At 47.0% G+C, this 15,638-nt stretch overlaps 1 protein-coding gene across 12 annotated transcripts in view; it reads left to right on the top strand.

Moving 5' to 3' along the window:
- The window catches only part of TNRC6A (trinucleotide repeat containing adaptor 6A), a 161,293-nt gene that overhangs the window by 130,880 nt on the left and 14,775 nt on the right, over positions 1–15,638 (top strand). For 9 of the 12 annotated variants that reach the window (XM_019820783.3, XM_019820785.3, XM_019820778.3 and 6 more), the window contains 10 exons: positions 1,009–1,041; positions 2,630–2,710; positions 3,055–3,106; positions 6,521–6,663; positions 7,071–7,217; positions 7,385–7,522; positions 7,972–8,100; positions 8,537–8,614; positions 8,888–9,098; positions 11,830–11,961. In XM_019820783.3, the coding sequence (XP_019676342.1) occupies positions 1,009–1,041; positions 2,630–2,710; positions 3,055–3,106; positions 6,521–6,663; positions 7,071–7,217; positions 7,385–7,522; positions 7,972–8,100; positions 8,537–8,614; positions 8,888–9,098; positions 11,830–11,961 (1,144 nt within the window). The remainder of the gene's footprint in view (positions 1–1,008; positions 1,042–2,629; positions 2,711–3,054; positions 3,107–6,520; positions 6,664–7,070; positions 7,218–7,384; positions 7,523–7,971; positions 8,101–8,536; positions 8,615–8,887; positions 9,099–11,829; positions 11,962–15,638) is intronic. The other 3 variants (XM_019820780.3, XM_019820779.3, XM_019820784.3) reach the window with 3 other exon arrangements.

Raw genomic sequence — 15,638 nt, 5'->3', positions numbered from 1 at the left:
ATTTCTCTCCTCCTCCCCTTCCACCAGTGCTGCCTGGGACAGCCCCTCACCCAGAGTGGTGCCCGCAGTGGTGGGGATGAAGAGAAGGGCAAATCTCCATGTTGACTCTTTCCATCCCACCGCCAGCTCATCTCCCATTCCGCTTCACCCAGAGCCCCCAACCCCCCTTTACCCAGAATCACCGTCTTCCTTTCTCATCCCCCGTCCTCAGCCCTTCCCTCACCCTGAAAGGTCCTGTGACAGAAATGCCCAGAAATGATCAGAGTTATTTGGTTTGTCTCCGATATGTGGACAGATGTTACCCCCAAACCTGTTGGTACATCAGAATCATAATGGCATTTGTTAAAAGCACAACCTCCTGTACCCCAGGCCTACTGTAGTTTTGGAAATTGGACCCCATATGTCTCTGATGCAGAGCCAGGTCTGAGACCACTGACACAAAGCACAGGTTCTTAAGAGATGGTATTGGATGCTGGTGTCAGATTCTCTTGGGGACCATTTTCAAAATATATGCCCAGTCCCCAGGTGGTTCTCCCTGGGGGGCCCTCCCCTGGGGGTTCTCCCCCCTCCCTCCCCCCGCCGCCTTTTTGAGAAACGTTTGTTTTGTTTTGTTTTTTACGCCCCCCTCCCCACCCCGAGGGACCTTGCAGGTAAAATATCCAGTAGCTCCCCTAGCTGGCCACCAGGGTCCCTCCCTTTTAATCCTGGGATTCTCAGTCTAGGACCTGCCATTTTCCTTTACAAAGATTTTCATTCGGCTGAATTTGCCTGTTGCCTCCATGTAGTTTATGAAGTGTTTTCCCATATTTTACATAAGCCATTTGATCCTCATGACCTTTTGAGATAGAACGCTGATTAGGAATTTGAGACCGGAAAAGGTGGTGGCATGCCCAGAGATACATAACTAGTAAGTGACAGAGCGGGAACTTAAGTTTAGGCCTTCCAGTTCCAAACCCTGTGTTCTTCCCACTGGACCATGCTGTTTTGTGACTTTGTCTTTCCTTACAGGGTCTGAGTGGCAAAAAAAGGAGAAGGGAAAGGGTGTGTAGCCTTTTTACTCTTTCTCCTTTGTTTCTGCTAGTAAAAATCTTTTAGAAAGCAACTGCAAACATTTATTTAGCCTCTGCTGTGTGCCAGGTACTGTGCTTGGTGCTGGGGGTTCAAAACCACTAGGACATGAGCTGCACCTTCAAGGAGCTCAGAGTCTAGTGTGGGGCCATAGGAGAGCTCTGAGGAGTGCCCACTTGAATTTGGAAGATGCCTGGGGGGGGGATGTGCTAAGGAGAATAGTAGCCTGACATACTAAAATGTGGAATCTCTGGACAGAGGTGACAAGAGATCTGGCTCTATAGTTAGATGAAGGGGCAGGTTGTAAAGTCTTTTCAGTACCGTGCCAAAGAATTTGAACTTTATTCTGTTTAAAATACAGAGCCAGTGAAATTGCATAGAAGGCAACATGAACTTGGGTTTTTTAAATTACTCACTTTAAAGAAAGCTAACCAGTGTGATCGTATGAAAGATCATTGGCACTGAGGAGGGACCAGAGTTGGGGATCTCAGGAAGCTTCTGCACTCATTCGGGTGAGAAGTGAGGGCCTGAATGGGGAAGCAAGAATGGATGTGTAGTGCAAGGACTGATTGGAGAGACATTTTGAAATGGAAGGGACAGAAGGCCTTGGCAGCCAGTTAGGCGTGCGGGTGGGAGTGAGAGGCAGAGGAATCAAGGACGACTTCAGAAACCACGGCGAGGGTTAGGTGCTTGCTTCAGAGACCTGCACTTGGGGGGGGGGGGGGGGGGGGGCGGGGACTGTGAAGCTGTGTTCTGTCCCACAGTCGGAAGGAACAGGCGGTAGCAACGGGAAAGGGAAATTAAGGCAGCAGACCGAGAATGGCCCCATGGTCTTCACATTCACGGGACACCTTGGTCCCTGTGGCTTCCCGCCTCCCGGTCGACCGGGCATGTCGTGGACCATTCACCCCCTCGAAGCATGTCTCGGTAGTTTCTGTACCGCCTGTTCCCAGCCAGCACCGGGGTGGAAGGGGGGGGCCCCCAGCCTCAGCTGCTGCTGGGGTACTGTGTTCTTGGCAACACAGATCATAATTTTTCAAGTCTTTCATTCGGAAACGTGTGTGTTTTTTCAGTACAGCGCACGCAGCACAACTAAAGTACGCGTTATGTGGGTTTCTGTGGATGAACCCGAGAAACCTAATGACTACTTTTACATTAGTGTGGTGTGAGAGCTCCACAGATCCAGATTATGAGTAAGCTCTCAGAGCACCATCCAGTTATAAACTGGAAGCTGTGTGACGAGCAGTTCTCCGTTAGTCCGAGGACCTTTTCTCCTTGTGTGGGTTATCAAGGCCCTTTGCTTCCGTCTTTTCCTTCTGACTGCTTGCCTTTAGGGATTTCTCTGTACATTACAGCTATACCAGAGGACTGGAGCAAAGGAAGTTGAAAATCAAATAAGTTGATTTGTAATTGTTAACAACTCGGATAAGAGTTGGTTGAAGGAGAAATTAATTGGCTAAAAATGAGAGTTGGGAATTGTCTTGAAGTTATAGTAATCCATCACTGTACCCAGATCAATAGAGGTGGCCATGGCAGCTTTCTACTCTTTTGTTTTGCAAAGGGAACCATGAAAGGTGGAAACAAACAAGAAGAAGCGTGGATAAATCCATTCGTTAAACAGTTTTCAAATATCAGTTTTTCGGTAAGTGTGTTTTCCCAGCAGCCCCCTCCCCTTTTAATGGTGGTCTGATACCCCATAATGTTATAGGTGGTCTGTTAACCACCTATAAATGGTGGTTAAATAACCCTAATTTAATTTTTTGTTTTCTTAACAAATTATTACTTACGTTTGAGGCCTTTATGAGTCTGCTGGAGGTTACAGTAAAATGGGCCATGAAGCCTTCTTTATTTTTATAGTTGTAGCTAAAAACATCGGTCACATATCCTCTTTGCCTTTTGACAAATAACGAAGTAAAGGTTTTCGTTTTTAATTTCTTGTCATTGATGAATGAAGGCCTGCTAACATGCCCCATTTTCTTCCTTCAGAGAGACTCACCAGAAGAAAACGTACAGAGCAATAAGATGGACCTTTCTGGAGGTAAATCAGGTTGAGTTTGTATTCATCACTGATGGACAAACGGATCTGTGACATGATCCTACTAAGCGAGCACTGACCTGGGCCAGGAGACGGGAGGTCTGGGTTCCCGTTACGGTATCCTGTGCTCTCCAGCCCGCGTTAGAGTATGGTGGTTTGTAAGCCTTCCAAGTGCACATCGCTGTGCAAGGTCTGAGGTCATGGTGATACCAGTCTGTGATTACCTCAAATCTAGTCCTGTCAGGAGGAGTCATCCAGGTTGGGTGATAGAGTCTTAGTAATTCAGGGAACGGTATGTGTAAAGGCTCAGATAATAGGACAGAGACAGTATAAGACAGCTAGAGAAATGGCAAGTAGTTCCATGCAGTGGGAGAAGAAACGTAAATTGGTTGTGGTGGTGGGAGTGTGGTAATGAAGAAGCTTTGCCTAGGGAAGGTGCTAGAAATTAGGCAGAGGCTAAAACATAAGGAGCTGGGGGGTTTGAACTTTATTCTGAAAGCACGGAATTAAATAATTTGAAGCAGGAGAATGACATGATTTGGGTTTATGTTTTAAGAAAATTATGATGGTAGGGGCACCTGGGTGACTCAGCCAGTTAAGTGCCCAGCTCTTGATTTCTGCTCAGGTCATGATCTCACCTGAGCCCTGTGTCGGACTCTGCACTAACAGCATGGAACCTGCTTAGGATTCTCTCCCTCCCTCTCTTTCTCTGCACCTCCCCTGCTCATGCATGCATGCTCTCTGTCTCTCTGTCTCTCTCTCTCTCAAAATAAATAAACTTTAAAAATAATAATAATAATAGTAAAATTATTATGGCTGCAGGTTGAAAATGTCTTAGGACAGGAAAGATTCGCGGCAGAGGACTAAGGACAAGATACCAGAACCAGTGTGAGATTTGTTGGAGTGGGATTTCAAATCCAGTGAGGATTTCAAAACTCTAAGATAGTAGGTGGGAAGACTCTTAATTCTGTGGAGATTCAGGAATTAGAATCAACGAAAGTTGGTAACCAGTCTGAACCAATTCATTGTGGAGGGTGAGGGAGCGGGTGTGATAAAAGCTGATTTCCACTTTCTTGCCTGAAAACTTTAGTAGGTGGTGCCGTTTTTCTGTTAGTCTGAGTCCCGGCAGGAGAGCGGACTATGCAGCGATTTGAACAGGAAGGTTTGATACAAATCTAAGGAATTATTCGAGTGACGAGGCTTTGGCTAGTAGGAGGTAAGGAGCACACTGAAGATAGACTAGCAGAAGCAAGGAGAGGTCTCTGACCTTAGGATTGAGGTGGCGTGCCCGTGCAGGGGGTCCAGACTCCTGGACCTGGCCTCTGCTCACCATGTGGCAGAGAAGTCACGGTGGTGTCGCCCACGCGGAACTGCAGGAGCTGTGCCCCGTGGGGAGGTGTCTCACGGGAGGCGCTCTGCCACTAGACCGCCAGAGCCGCTGCCGGGGGTGCCGCGGCAGGGTGGGGTCTGTGCCGCAGGAGGGGGTGCCTGCACCCAGGAGACAGCAGTGTCTCCTGCACCCTCTACCCGCAAAGCTGCAGTGTCGGCCGGCCAAGGGAAAGATGCGGAAAGGGTCCAGGGCTGATGAGGTGAATTTGGAGCTGAGAGGCGGTAGGTCGATGGATGGCACAGTTCACCCCGCCCTTCGACCACCATCTTCCCCACGCGCCCTGTGCGCACACTGCCCTGCCCCACTACAGTGGCAGAGCGGCTCTGTCTTAACGAGGCGCGGCTCTCTTTCTCTTTCTGACGGGTGAGGAAGTCTGCCCTCTCACCAAACTGAGGAGACACACACGGTCCCAGTAGTCATTGCATTGTCATTGGCGGTATTACTACCCCTCAAAGTTAGTCACAGTTGAGACTGAAAGACTGAGTTGTAGAGCGAACTTTCAACAGTTGGATAGGATAGGAACTTTCATCAGTTCAGAGTGGATAAAACGAAAATGGGAGAGAGAAGGTTGGCCTATCCAGATAACCACACTCATGTAACAAGCCATAGGAAACGTGCAGACCTTGTACTGACCTCGTTTCTGTGATTGGTCAGACCTGTGGCTGGTGTTCTGGCTGGCTTCTGTCGGCACCCATCCCACACTGCCCTGCTCTTACCAGTACCTCAGCGCCCCCGGGTTCCTTTGCTGCTGGAGGGATGCAGGTCTTTGTTCCCAAAGAATCCAAGCCCTTAATCGTCCTGCCTTTTCTTGGTTGCTCTGGCTCTTCATTGGCCTTTACTAGTGGGCCCGGACATGCGAAGGAGCACCCCCAGAGAACCCCCTGGGTTCTAGAGTCCTCGCGGCCCTTGTTTTGTATCAGAAAGCCCATTTCCTCTGGTGATCAGAGTCACTTCAGCCAGCAGATGAACCCCTTTTGCCTGGCGGTTCAGTGGCACAAGGAGGGCAAAATATCCAGGTGCCGTTTTCATCTTCCAGTTCAGCGACCTGATGTGTCTCCTTGTAGAAGCGTTTTCTCTCTCTTGAGGACTAAGGTCTCCAAATCTGTAGAGTTGCTGGAACAGGAAGCAAGAATTCTGAGTCGCTTGTCAGGTATAACAGAGAAACCATGCCGACTCTCACCTTCTGATTCCCAGACCTCTGTGTTCTGGTGATGTGGGTGGCAGTGTGTGCCATGAAGCAGAAGCCCATCCTTGAAGGATGTTGTCTCCCGACTTGGTTTGTAACCAGTTCTGTCAGTTTGGCTAGCTACTTTTGGGTGACGGCGTATGTGGTCAGACCACTTGATCCACGGGCGTGATCCCATGACCGTCCTCCCTTTGCTCTGGAGTGAGTTCTGTGGTCAGACACAGTGCTGTGGGGATATAAGGCCTTCTGCCAGACTGGGGATGGCAGAAGCTTTTCAGGCAGGAAAAACAAATCCGTATCCGGACCGTGGGTCCATTCTGTGAGGAGGAGGCCCCGCCTCCTCCATGGCTCACTGAATGGCACGCGAGTCGCTGTGCTGTTGTGCTGGTGGCACTTGGTGGAAATCTGTCCGCAGAGCGGTGTGTCACTAGAGACTCTGCTACAGAGCCACGTGGAGGGATGGCGGGGGGGTGGGGGGGGTGGATTCTGGGGGCTGCTGGGAGCACATCGAACTTCCTCCCACAGCGTCTCTCCGGCGCCCTCTACCGACAGAGCCTCTGCACCAACTGGCAAAGGAAAAACTGTTAAGACCCAAGGTGTGCTTTGGGCAGTCAGAAAGGGTGAATTTGGAGCTGAGAGACAGTAAACAATACGTGGTTATTATTAAAGATGAGATACATATAGGAATAAGAAATTGAGTTTGCAAGTGCATTTTTCACATGTCCTTCTCAAGGCAGAAGTCCTCCCACAGGGAGGAAATGTTTTGCTTTCTACTGTAAATTTATCTGAAGCCAACTGAATCGTCTTCCTACATGGTAACATCATTTCCTGCCTTTATTAGGAATGTTACAAGACAAACGAATGGACATAGATAAACATAGCCTAAATATTGGTGATTACAATCGAACGGTCGGGAAAGGCCCTGGTTCTCGGCCTCAGATTTCCAAAGAGTCTTCCATGGAGCGCAGTCCTTATTTTGATAAGGTAAGTTGTTTGTTTGTTTGTTACTTGTTTGTTTGTTTGTTTCACCCTGTGGCTAATAACCAGTACACTTAATGGCATAATTTTCTCATTAGTGGTTAGGGCATTTAATGTAAGGTACTGCTTATTATCCAGTGCCAAATCCTACTACTGGATTTGTAGTTCATTCTCCCTTTTATGTTTCAATTTAGCATAGGGATTGCATTTTGTATTTTCTTCTGAATCCCGTAAAATGTGTTTGGTTCTTTTTATGTACTCTAGAATTAACACTAATCTGATCTCTTCTGTTCTCTACCTGTTTCCTGTTGATGCTGGAATGTCATGTGACTTCTCTTCTGTTCCTGCAATGATTTCTCCCTTCTACTTGTTTGCTTGGCTGGTGTTGCACATCTTTCTGTCTGTCCAATCAGGATGGCATTGTAGCAGATGAATCCCAAAACATGCAGTTTATGTCCAGTCAAAGCATGAAGCTTCCCCCTTCAAATAGTGCACTACCTAACCAGGCCCTTGGCTCCATAGCAGGGCTGGGTATGCAAAACTTGAATTCTGTTAGACAGGTAAGTCCACGCGTGTATTTTAGGCTCTCTGTTGAATGCTTTGTAGAAGTAATAAGATCTCTCTTACTTGTAGTTACTGTGTTTAAATCAATATTACAGTGTGGTATTGCAACGTCCGTCCCTAAAGAATCCCACTGGGGTTCTGTTGCTGTCGTTTGGTTTTGCAGAATGGCAATCCCAGTATGTTCGGTGTTGGAAACACAGCAGCACAAGCCCGGGGCCTGCAGCAGCCTCCAGCACAACCTCTTAGTTCATCTCAGCCTAATCTCCGTGCTCAAGTGCCTCCTCCATTACTCTCCCCTCAGGTAGCAACTGCGGGCGTGCCCTCCCCTGTGTACCTGGAAACACTTGGTATTTGAACGAGACAGTTAGGTGCTCCTCATCACATCGACTGGCATCTTTGAGACACAGCTAATGCAGAATTAGTTGTCCTTACGAACGGATGTGGGTTGGGTCAAGAAAATGAGTCCAAGTTCAGTTACACCTGAAATTTACTACTACCTTCCGGAAAACACGTTGAGGGGAGGAAGACAACAGCAAAGTAAATTGGCCGCTTTAAGATTTCACCCCTGTCCTCTTGTAGTTAACCCAGAAAAGTTTATATGAACGATAAAGCAAAGCAAGAACTTAACCAACCTTCCATGGTAATAGTCCACAGATTTAATTGCTCTATTGACAAGTCAAACTACACAGCACATTTAGTTAGTTTTGAGTTATTTGATCAACGTTATTAACTTGCCATTGTGATCCTAAGGTTCCAGTTTCATTGCTGAAGTATGCACCAAACAACGGTGGCCTGAATCCGCTCTTTGGCCCTCAACAGGTAGCCATGCTGAACCAGCTATCCCAACTAAACCAGCTTTCTCAGATCTCCCAGTTACAGGTGAGTCGGTTAACAGTCCTATTCAGTGCAAGTCTGTTGAGCGTCTGCTGTGTGCTAATAAACCCAAGACTCTGCGGGAAGCGTGGCAGCAAACAGTGGGTGCCGTCGCCCCCAGGAAGCTTACAGTCTGTCGGGGAGGACAGGTCGTGAGCTGGAAAGGCGGGATGCTCTTCGAGCACCACCCAGTCGGATCTGGGATGGCAGAGGGAGTGGGATGGGGGCGGGGAGGGTGGGTGGGCACATGTCCCTCCCGAAGCGCAAGTAGTTTAGACCGAACCAAAGACCGAATTCAACAACGGCTTGAGTCCAGGGAGCCCCAGGAGGAGGGTACGCGAGATGAGGCCACGCCTTAGGTCCACCTGCAGCCATCCCGAAGCTTGCTCTATGACACGACTCTGACGAGACGCTGACGGCCTTTTCGCCATCTCCCCTCCAGCGATTGTTAGCGCAGCAGCAAAGGGCGCAGAGTCAGAGAAGCGTGCCTTCTGGGAACCGGCAGCAGCAAGACCAGCAGGTAGATCACACCCTTCTTTCCCCTTTTGCTTAGCTTGCGCTGAACTCACTTCATTCGAGCTTGTGACAAGAGAGGCGAAATGCCTGTATCAGGATACGACAAAATATGTGATGTGTTAAGTCTCCTGTTTGCCCGGAGGTCGTGTTAACTGGAGTATGGTGATTATTCACCTTCCTGCCAGGGAGGAGGGGAATTCGGCAGTTGAGGGGGGAATACCTGGGTATCCCTAAAGACTTTCTCTCCAGTGTTTCCCGATCACTTGGTTGTTTTCAGGGTCGACCTCTTAGTGTGCAGCAGCAAATGATGCAGCAGTCTCGCCAACTGGACCCCAACCTGTTGGTGAAGCAACAGACCCCGCCAGCTCAGCAGCAGCCACTCCATCAGCCAGCCATGAAACCTTTCCTCGAGAACGTCATGCCCCACACTACACCCGAGCTGCAGAAAGGGCCGTCACCAATAAATGCTTTCAGCAACTTCCCTATAGGTGGGTTTCTCCTTGGCGGGGGCATTCACCTGACACCAGGAGCCGCTGCCTGACGTCTTCTCCTTTGGCGGCACAGTTCTGTCCCCTCGGAACCACGCCGGCTCTGTGGCTCGTTCCTCTCCGGGAGCTGCCCTGCCTCTCCCAGGGTCAGCCTATCTCCCTGCTTCCAGGAAGGCCTCTCTCCATTCCAGAAAGCCATGCTGTTTCAAAAACTCCCTGCTCATTTAAAGTGGGTTAGAATAAAGGTGAAGTTGCTCTCGAGCCCCAGGTGGTTTCCTCGTAGAGTGGGGGGGGGGGGGGGGGGGGGTGGTTAGTAACCACATGCCAGAGACACCCGGAGCAGTGCCGCTTTGGGGAATAACTGGGATGAGTGGCTTCTGTGGGGCAGCGCCTGAAATTGTCACGATTGTCTGAGTCTTTCGGGGTGATTTCTGGCATGAGTGTTGAGTGTAGGACACAGAGGCAGGAGGGTTGCCTCTGTTGCCCTTGCAGTAGCTCCCCTCTTCCTTTCTTTCCCTGTCTCCCTCTGGAAACTTCAGGCTTGTATGTTTTCCCCCTCCCTGGGTCTCTTTTCTCTCTGTGCCTTTGATTATATTTTGAGCCTTGATTGTTGACACTCTGTTGATTTTGCTTTTGCTTTCTCTCTTTTCCCTTAAAATGGCTTCTCGAAAGCCAGCTCGATTGGTTGCCAGCCCAAGTGTGTTGAAGACAGCTAACGAGCTAGCCTGCTCTTGGCCGTGGGCGGGGTGGGGCCCGCTGTTGCCCTGCTTCGCTTCACTCTGGCTCCCCCTCGTATTGCTGCAGACTCTCAGCAAGGACAGAGAGATACATTTTCCTGGTTAAGAGGTCTGCCTAACTCATACCAACACAGCATGGTTGTCTAAATCAGGCATTGGCAGACTGGAGCCTGTTGGCCACATTTGGCCGGTGGCCTGGTTTTGTAAAGAAAGTTTTATTGGAACACAGCCATGGTCTTTTGTTAATGTATTTTCTGTGGTTGCTTTTGTGCTAAAACAGAGTTGCACAGAGACCCACAGACCTTGTGGCCCACAGAGCCTGAGATACTTACTATTTGAAGCTTCACAGAAAAATTTGCCGAGTCTTGGGTCTGGTTGATGAGTCCAGAGAACAAATGTAATTGCTCTCTTCAAAAAATTGGGATGATATTAGAGAATTTATGTTATTAAAGTGTTTTTTCAATGTTTTATTTATTTTTGAGAGAGAGACACAGAGTGTGAGTGAGGGAGGGGCAGAGGGAGAGAGAGGGAGACACAGGATCCGAAGCAGGCTCCAGGCTCTGAGCTCTCAGCACAGAGCCCAATGCAGGGCTCGAACTCACAAACCGTGAGATCATGACCTGAGCCAAAGTTGGTCACCTAACTGAGCCACCCAGGCGCCCCACGTTATTAAAGTTTTTAAGTTTGACCTGATATCACATGGACTGTCGTCAAACCCAAGTATTTAAAACTATTTGTTTTGAAATTTTAAAATACGAACCACCTGGCTATGTGGCCAGAGATTCTGGCTCCCATTGAAAAGTGTTCATTTTTAACAAGAATCTCAGATGATTCTGATGTTGATGGTCCCTGGATCACACTTCAGAAACCCTGGATTAACAGTCAGTTTTCTGACCCACAGTATGCAAGATGGAAATTTCCATCCTGTTCCAACAGAATATCTAAGTGTGATGTGTTTCATCACCAAAGGTCAAGGAAGTTGCGCCTTGAGATATGGGAGTCTCTAAATTATTAGAGCAGGACGTTTTTACTTTTTTTTTTTTTTAATGTTTGTTTTACTTTTGACAGAGAGAGAGCACAAGTGGGGAAGGGGCAGAGATCGAGAGGGGGTCAGAGGATCCAAAGCAGGCTTCGCACTGACAGCAGAGAGACTGATGCAGGGCTCAGACTCACGAACCATGGGATCGTGACCTGAGCCAAAGTCAGATGCTTAACCAACCGAGCCACCCAGGCGCCCCAGGACCTTTTTGCTTTTCAATGACGGTGTCCTTTGGCTGGCAAGCCAGTTGAAAACTTTTGTTTATAAGCAAAAGATAACTGAACATGATTCCCTATGTTTCTTCATCCGTGGTGCTCTTGGGGGATAGCTAAAGAGATCTATTTTATTGGAGATAAACTTTAATATTGAGCTTCCTTAAAATTGTCTCTTTTTACCGGGGAAATTTATTTGTTTGTTTGTTTATCGTTTGAGAGAGAGCAAGCACAAGAGGGGCAGAGGGAGAGAGAGAGAATCTTAAGCAGGCTCCACACTCAGCATGGAGCCAAATGTGGGGCTTGATCCTACAACCCTGAGATCATGACCTGAGCCCGAAATCAAGAGTTGGATGCTCCAACTGCCTGAGCCACCAAGGTGCCCCACCAAGGAATTTTAAAATAATCATATTCTATAGTTTTCCACATTAACACTGTTATAGTTTTAACAGTTTCATGGTTTGAAAACATTGGGTTATTGAATATTAGAATATCTATTGAGGATTTCTACACAACCTTGGCCAGGGGCCCAGAGTGTTCTGCCTACCTTGTGCTTGTCTGTAATCATTTGGCTGTGCACATTTGTAGGGTGATACCTGCTAAGGAACAGTCCCAGGTCACAGGATTAAAAACATTAGATTAGTTACATGTTTTTTTCTAGAAAATGGAGGTCGTGGTATTGGAAGGAAAACATGTTATATTTTATAAAGTGGTTTTCTATTAAAATATTGTTTTGTTTTTAGGCTTGAACTCAAACTTGAATGTAAATATGGATATGAACAGTATTAAAGAGCCACAGTCAAGACTAAGGAAGTGGACTACAGTGGACAGCATTTCTGTGAACACATCTTTGGATCAAAACTCCAGCAAACATGGTATGAAATACATTCTTACATGTTGTACTTAAAAAAACAAACAAAACAAAACCCTGTAGAATACTAAATTTAGGCTTTTATTTTATCTTAAATGTCTGTATTTGTAGCCAAATCCACTTAGACCCTTTCCTCATTATTAAAAAGTGCTTATTAGTTATTAAATCTTAGTTAAATTTTTAAAAAGGCACAATTAACACAATTAATGATTTTGTACAAAATCAAGATTCAGTATACATTTGTGGTTTAAAAATTTGTCCCTCTTTAATGGTCATTTAGGTTTTTGCAATGGATTTGATCGTTCTAGTGTTCTACTTGACATTTACTTAACTTAGTATGATGGGGAGGGTATTAAAAACTCCCAGCATAATTTGATTTCTGTCAGTGTTTTGTATAATGGCACATTTTCTTCATGTATTTTGTTGCTTTGTGTAAATCATATAGATTCAATATTATTGTCTTTTCATCCGTTAATTACATTTTTTTTTTTAGAAATATAATTTTCAACCTGTTTAACATCAATCCATCTAGCAAATGTTAGTGGAACATTTTCTGCTTTCCAAAGGACCGTTCTTGGCCACCTGGATACACATGCACACGCACGCACACCATTGAGCATAGATGAGCCAGGAGCAGTACTTGCCCTGAACGGAGCTCTTTGGTTTGGTAGCAAAAGTCAGCACGTAACAGCTTTTACACCCTGTGGTAGGTGCCAGGAACACAGACGGACTGAGATGTTGGCACACGTGGGATGGCAGTGTGCGGTCCACTGTTGGGGGGTGGCAGGGGGCAGGAACGACAGCCTTTCGGTGCGCTGGGTCTGGAAAGGCTTTTATATGGAGACTAAGAAGCGGGTCTTCAGACCACATGAAGGGGTAGAGAGAGGATGGCAAAAAGAGTAGAGCATTTGAAAAGTTCAAACGCAGGACAACCCGTGGGGTTCTGTTATGCACGCGTGTCACGGAGGTGAGGGGGCAAAGGGAGGAAGAAGAATCTAGGACAGTAGAGGCCAGAATGAGCAAATCACAGACCACTTTGTGCCGTAAATCATCTTAAATTTTCAACCCAGAGACACAGAAGACTCTAAGCAGTGTAAGTGAGGCAGAAGGCAGTGGATGAGGAGAGAGTGCACCAAAAACAGCCTTAGAATTAAGGATGGAAGGGCTGGGTAACTAACTTAAGTCCTTGTGCAAATACACGATTATCCGTAACCCACCTCCTGGGCCTCTCTCCTTCAGCCCAACCCCTTGACCTTTAAGACTGGGCTTGGGGTGGGGTGCCTGGGTGGCTTAGTTGGTTAAGTGCCCAACTCTTTTTAAAAAAAAGAATTTTTTTTTTTAATGTTTATTTATTTTTGAGAGAGAGAGAGGGAGACACAGAATCTGAAGCAGGATCCAGGCTCTGTCTGAGCGGTCAGCACAATGCCCGTTGTGAGGCTAGAACCATGAGATCATGACCTGAGCTGAAGTTGGACGCTTAACCGACTGAGCCACCGAGGCGCCCTGCGCCCGACTCTTGATTTTGGGTCAGATCATGATCTCACAGTTCATGAGATCTAGCCCTGCATCAGGCTCTGCCCTGACAGCATAGAGCCTGCTTGGGATTCTCTCTGCCCCTCCCCTGCTGATACTTTTTCTGTCTCTCAAAATAAATAAACTTTAAAAAGTGGGGGTAACTTCTGTGGGGGAGTGGCTCAGTCGGTTAGGCGTCCAACTTCGGCTCAGGTCACAGTCTTGAAGTTTGTGAGTTGGAGCCCCACATCGGGCTCTGTGCCGGCCGCTCAGAGCCTGGAACCTGCTTTAGATTCTGTGTCTCCCTCTCTCTGCCCCTCCGCTGCTCCTGGTCTCTTTCTCTCAAAAATAAATAAAACATTAAAAAAAAATGTTTTCTAAAGAAATCAGGAATAGAGGCCAGCACTCAGAAGAAAAATCTGAGCTAGGATAAGGTTTGGTATTCATCAGAATGTTGAGGTCATGGACATGGACAAGGTTGCCCAGAGCAGTGGAGCCTAGAAAAGAACAAGGACAGCCTCCGGGTGTGGCTCTAGTGAAAGGAGTAGCTGGACAGGTCAGATGTAGAGAGCCAGAGAAACGCTTCTGTCATATGGTTTTCTGTCTTCTCGGGGTAAAATGGAGTTTTCCATGTCTGCCCTGCTTATCTGAGCCTCAATTTCTTTGTAAAAATGACCTCTTGCCTTCCGTGCACTGCTGTGGCAGGTGTCACATCCCTCATGTATCCTACAGTGCTCGGCATACTGACCCAGGGCACGCTGGTACATGGTGTGTGTCACATAAATGGGGTCCTCAGCATAGATTTTAAAGTCACATACAGTTAGGATTTCATCCCAGTTCCTAAACTCCTTAAGCCACAGTGTTTGCACCTGCAAAAGGAAATGAGACCTCCCAGAATTGTTAAAGGGACTGAATGCGGTAACAGCCGTCAAGCTCTTCCCTTGTGGCTTGGCACCTGGCGTGTGGCCATTTGGGCGGCAGGGCGGGGCCTTCCTGTAAGCAGCCCGTTCCCGTGTGTCCTTCATTGGCTTCAATTAACCACATGATTTTGTATTTATATTTTATCTTCTTTTACAACTTAATGTTGATCTTTTTTTTCCACTCATTCTATCGCATGGACTGTTTTTGCATAAATCTGCAGTGTAAGCAGTAAATTCTTTTAAGTTTTTTAGTTACTAGCTTAAACAGTAAATACTTTTATTCCTATATATGTTCTAGGAAAGTGCTCTTCTTCCAAATAAGGAAGAGGTTGATCCTTTTTTTTTTTTTTTTTTTTTTTTAATTTATTTTTGGGACAGAGAGAGGCAGAGCATGAATGGGGGAGGGGCAGAGAGAGAGGGAGACACAGAATCGGAAACAGGCTCCAGGCTCTGAGCCATCAGCCCAGAGCCTGACGCGGGGCTCGAACTCACGGACCGCGAGATCGTGACCTGGCTGAAGTCAGACGCTTAACCGACTGCGCCACCCAGGTGCCCCGAGGTTGATCCTTTTTCTTTGCTCCAGTCTAGATCCCTGCTGTTCTTTATTTACTTAATTTGATGCTTGAAACTTAGTCATTCTTTCTTTTCTTAAAAATATTTCCATTACTTATACAAATTACTTAATATTTACATGCTTCTCTGCTCCCAGAATGTTCTCCTTGTCTGTACTTGAGCAGGTGGCATAGCTGACAGTAACTAACCCAAGACCAGTGGTTTTTGTTTCATAGGTATTATTTCGGTATCTCCAGACTTACATTTCATCCCCTTAAAAATTAAGAATGGGGCACTGGGTGGCTCAGTCAGTTAAGCGACCGACTCTTGCATTCAGCTTGGACCGTGATCCCAGGGTTGTGGGATTGAGCCCTGTGTTGGGCTTCGAGCTAAGCATGGAGTCTACTTGAGATTCTCTCTGTCTCTGTCTCTCTCTCTCTCTCTCTCTCTCTCTCTTTCTTTCTCTCTCTGCCCCTCCCCCTGGACCCCCTGCACAGGTTCTCCTTCTCTCTCAAAAATTTTTTCAAAATCAAGAATGTTTGATCTGATGTATTCTGTTTTGTTGCTTTGATTCTTTCTTTGTCGTTGTTATTTTTTCCTCCTTTGTAAAAATGATTTCGGAAATACTTCTTGACCCGGTTGTGGTTTTGGTCTTCAGCTCCAGAAGGAAAGACGGTTTGATATCTGTATGTGAGAG

The sequence above is a fragment of the Felis catus genome, chromosome E3 (assembly GCF_018350175.1).
Source record: "Felis catus isolate Fca126 chromosome E3, F.catus_Fca126_mat1.0, whole genome shotgun sequence".
In the NCBI taxonomy this organism is placed as follows: domain Eukaryota; kingdom Metazoa; phylum Chordata; class Mammalia; order Carnivora; family Felidae; genus Felis; species Felis catus.
Note: the sequence above shows the minus strand (reverse complement) of the source record. Positions and strands in the feature narration are given on the sequence as shown.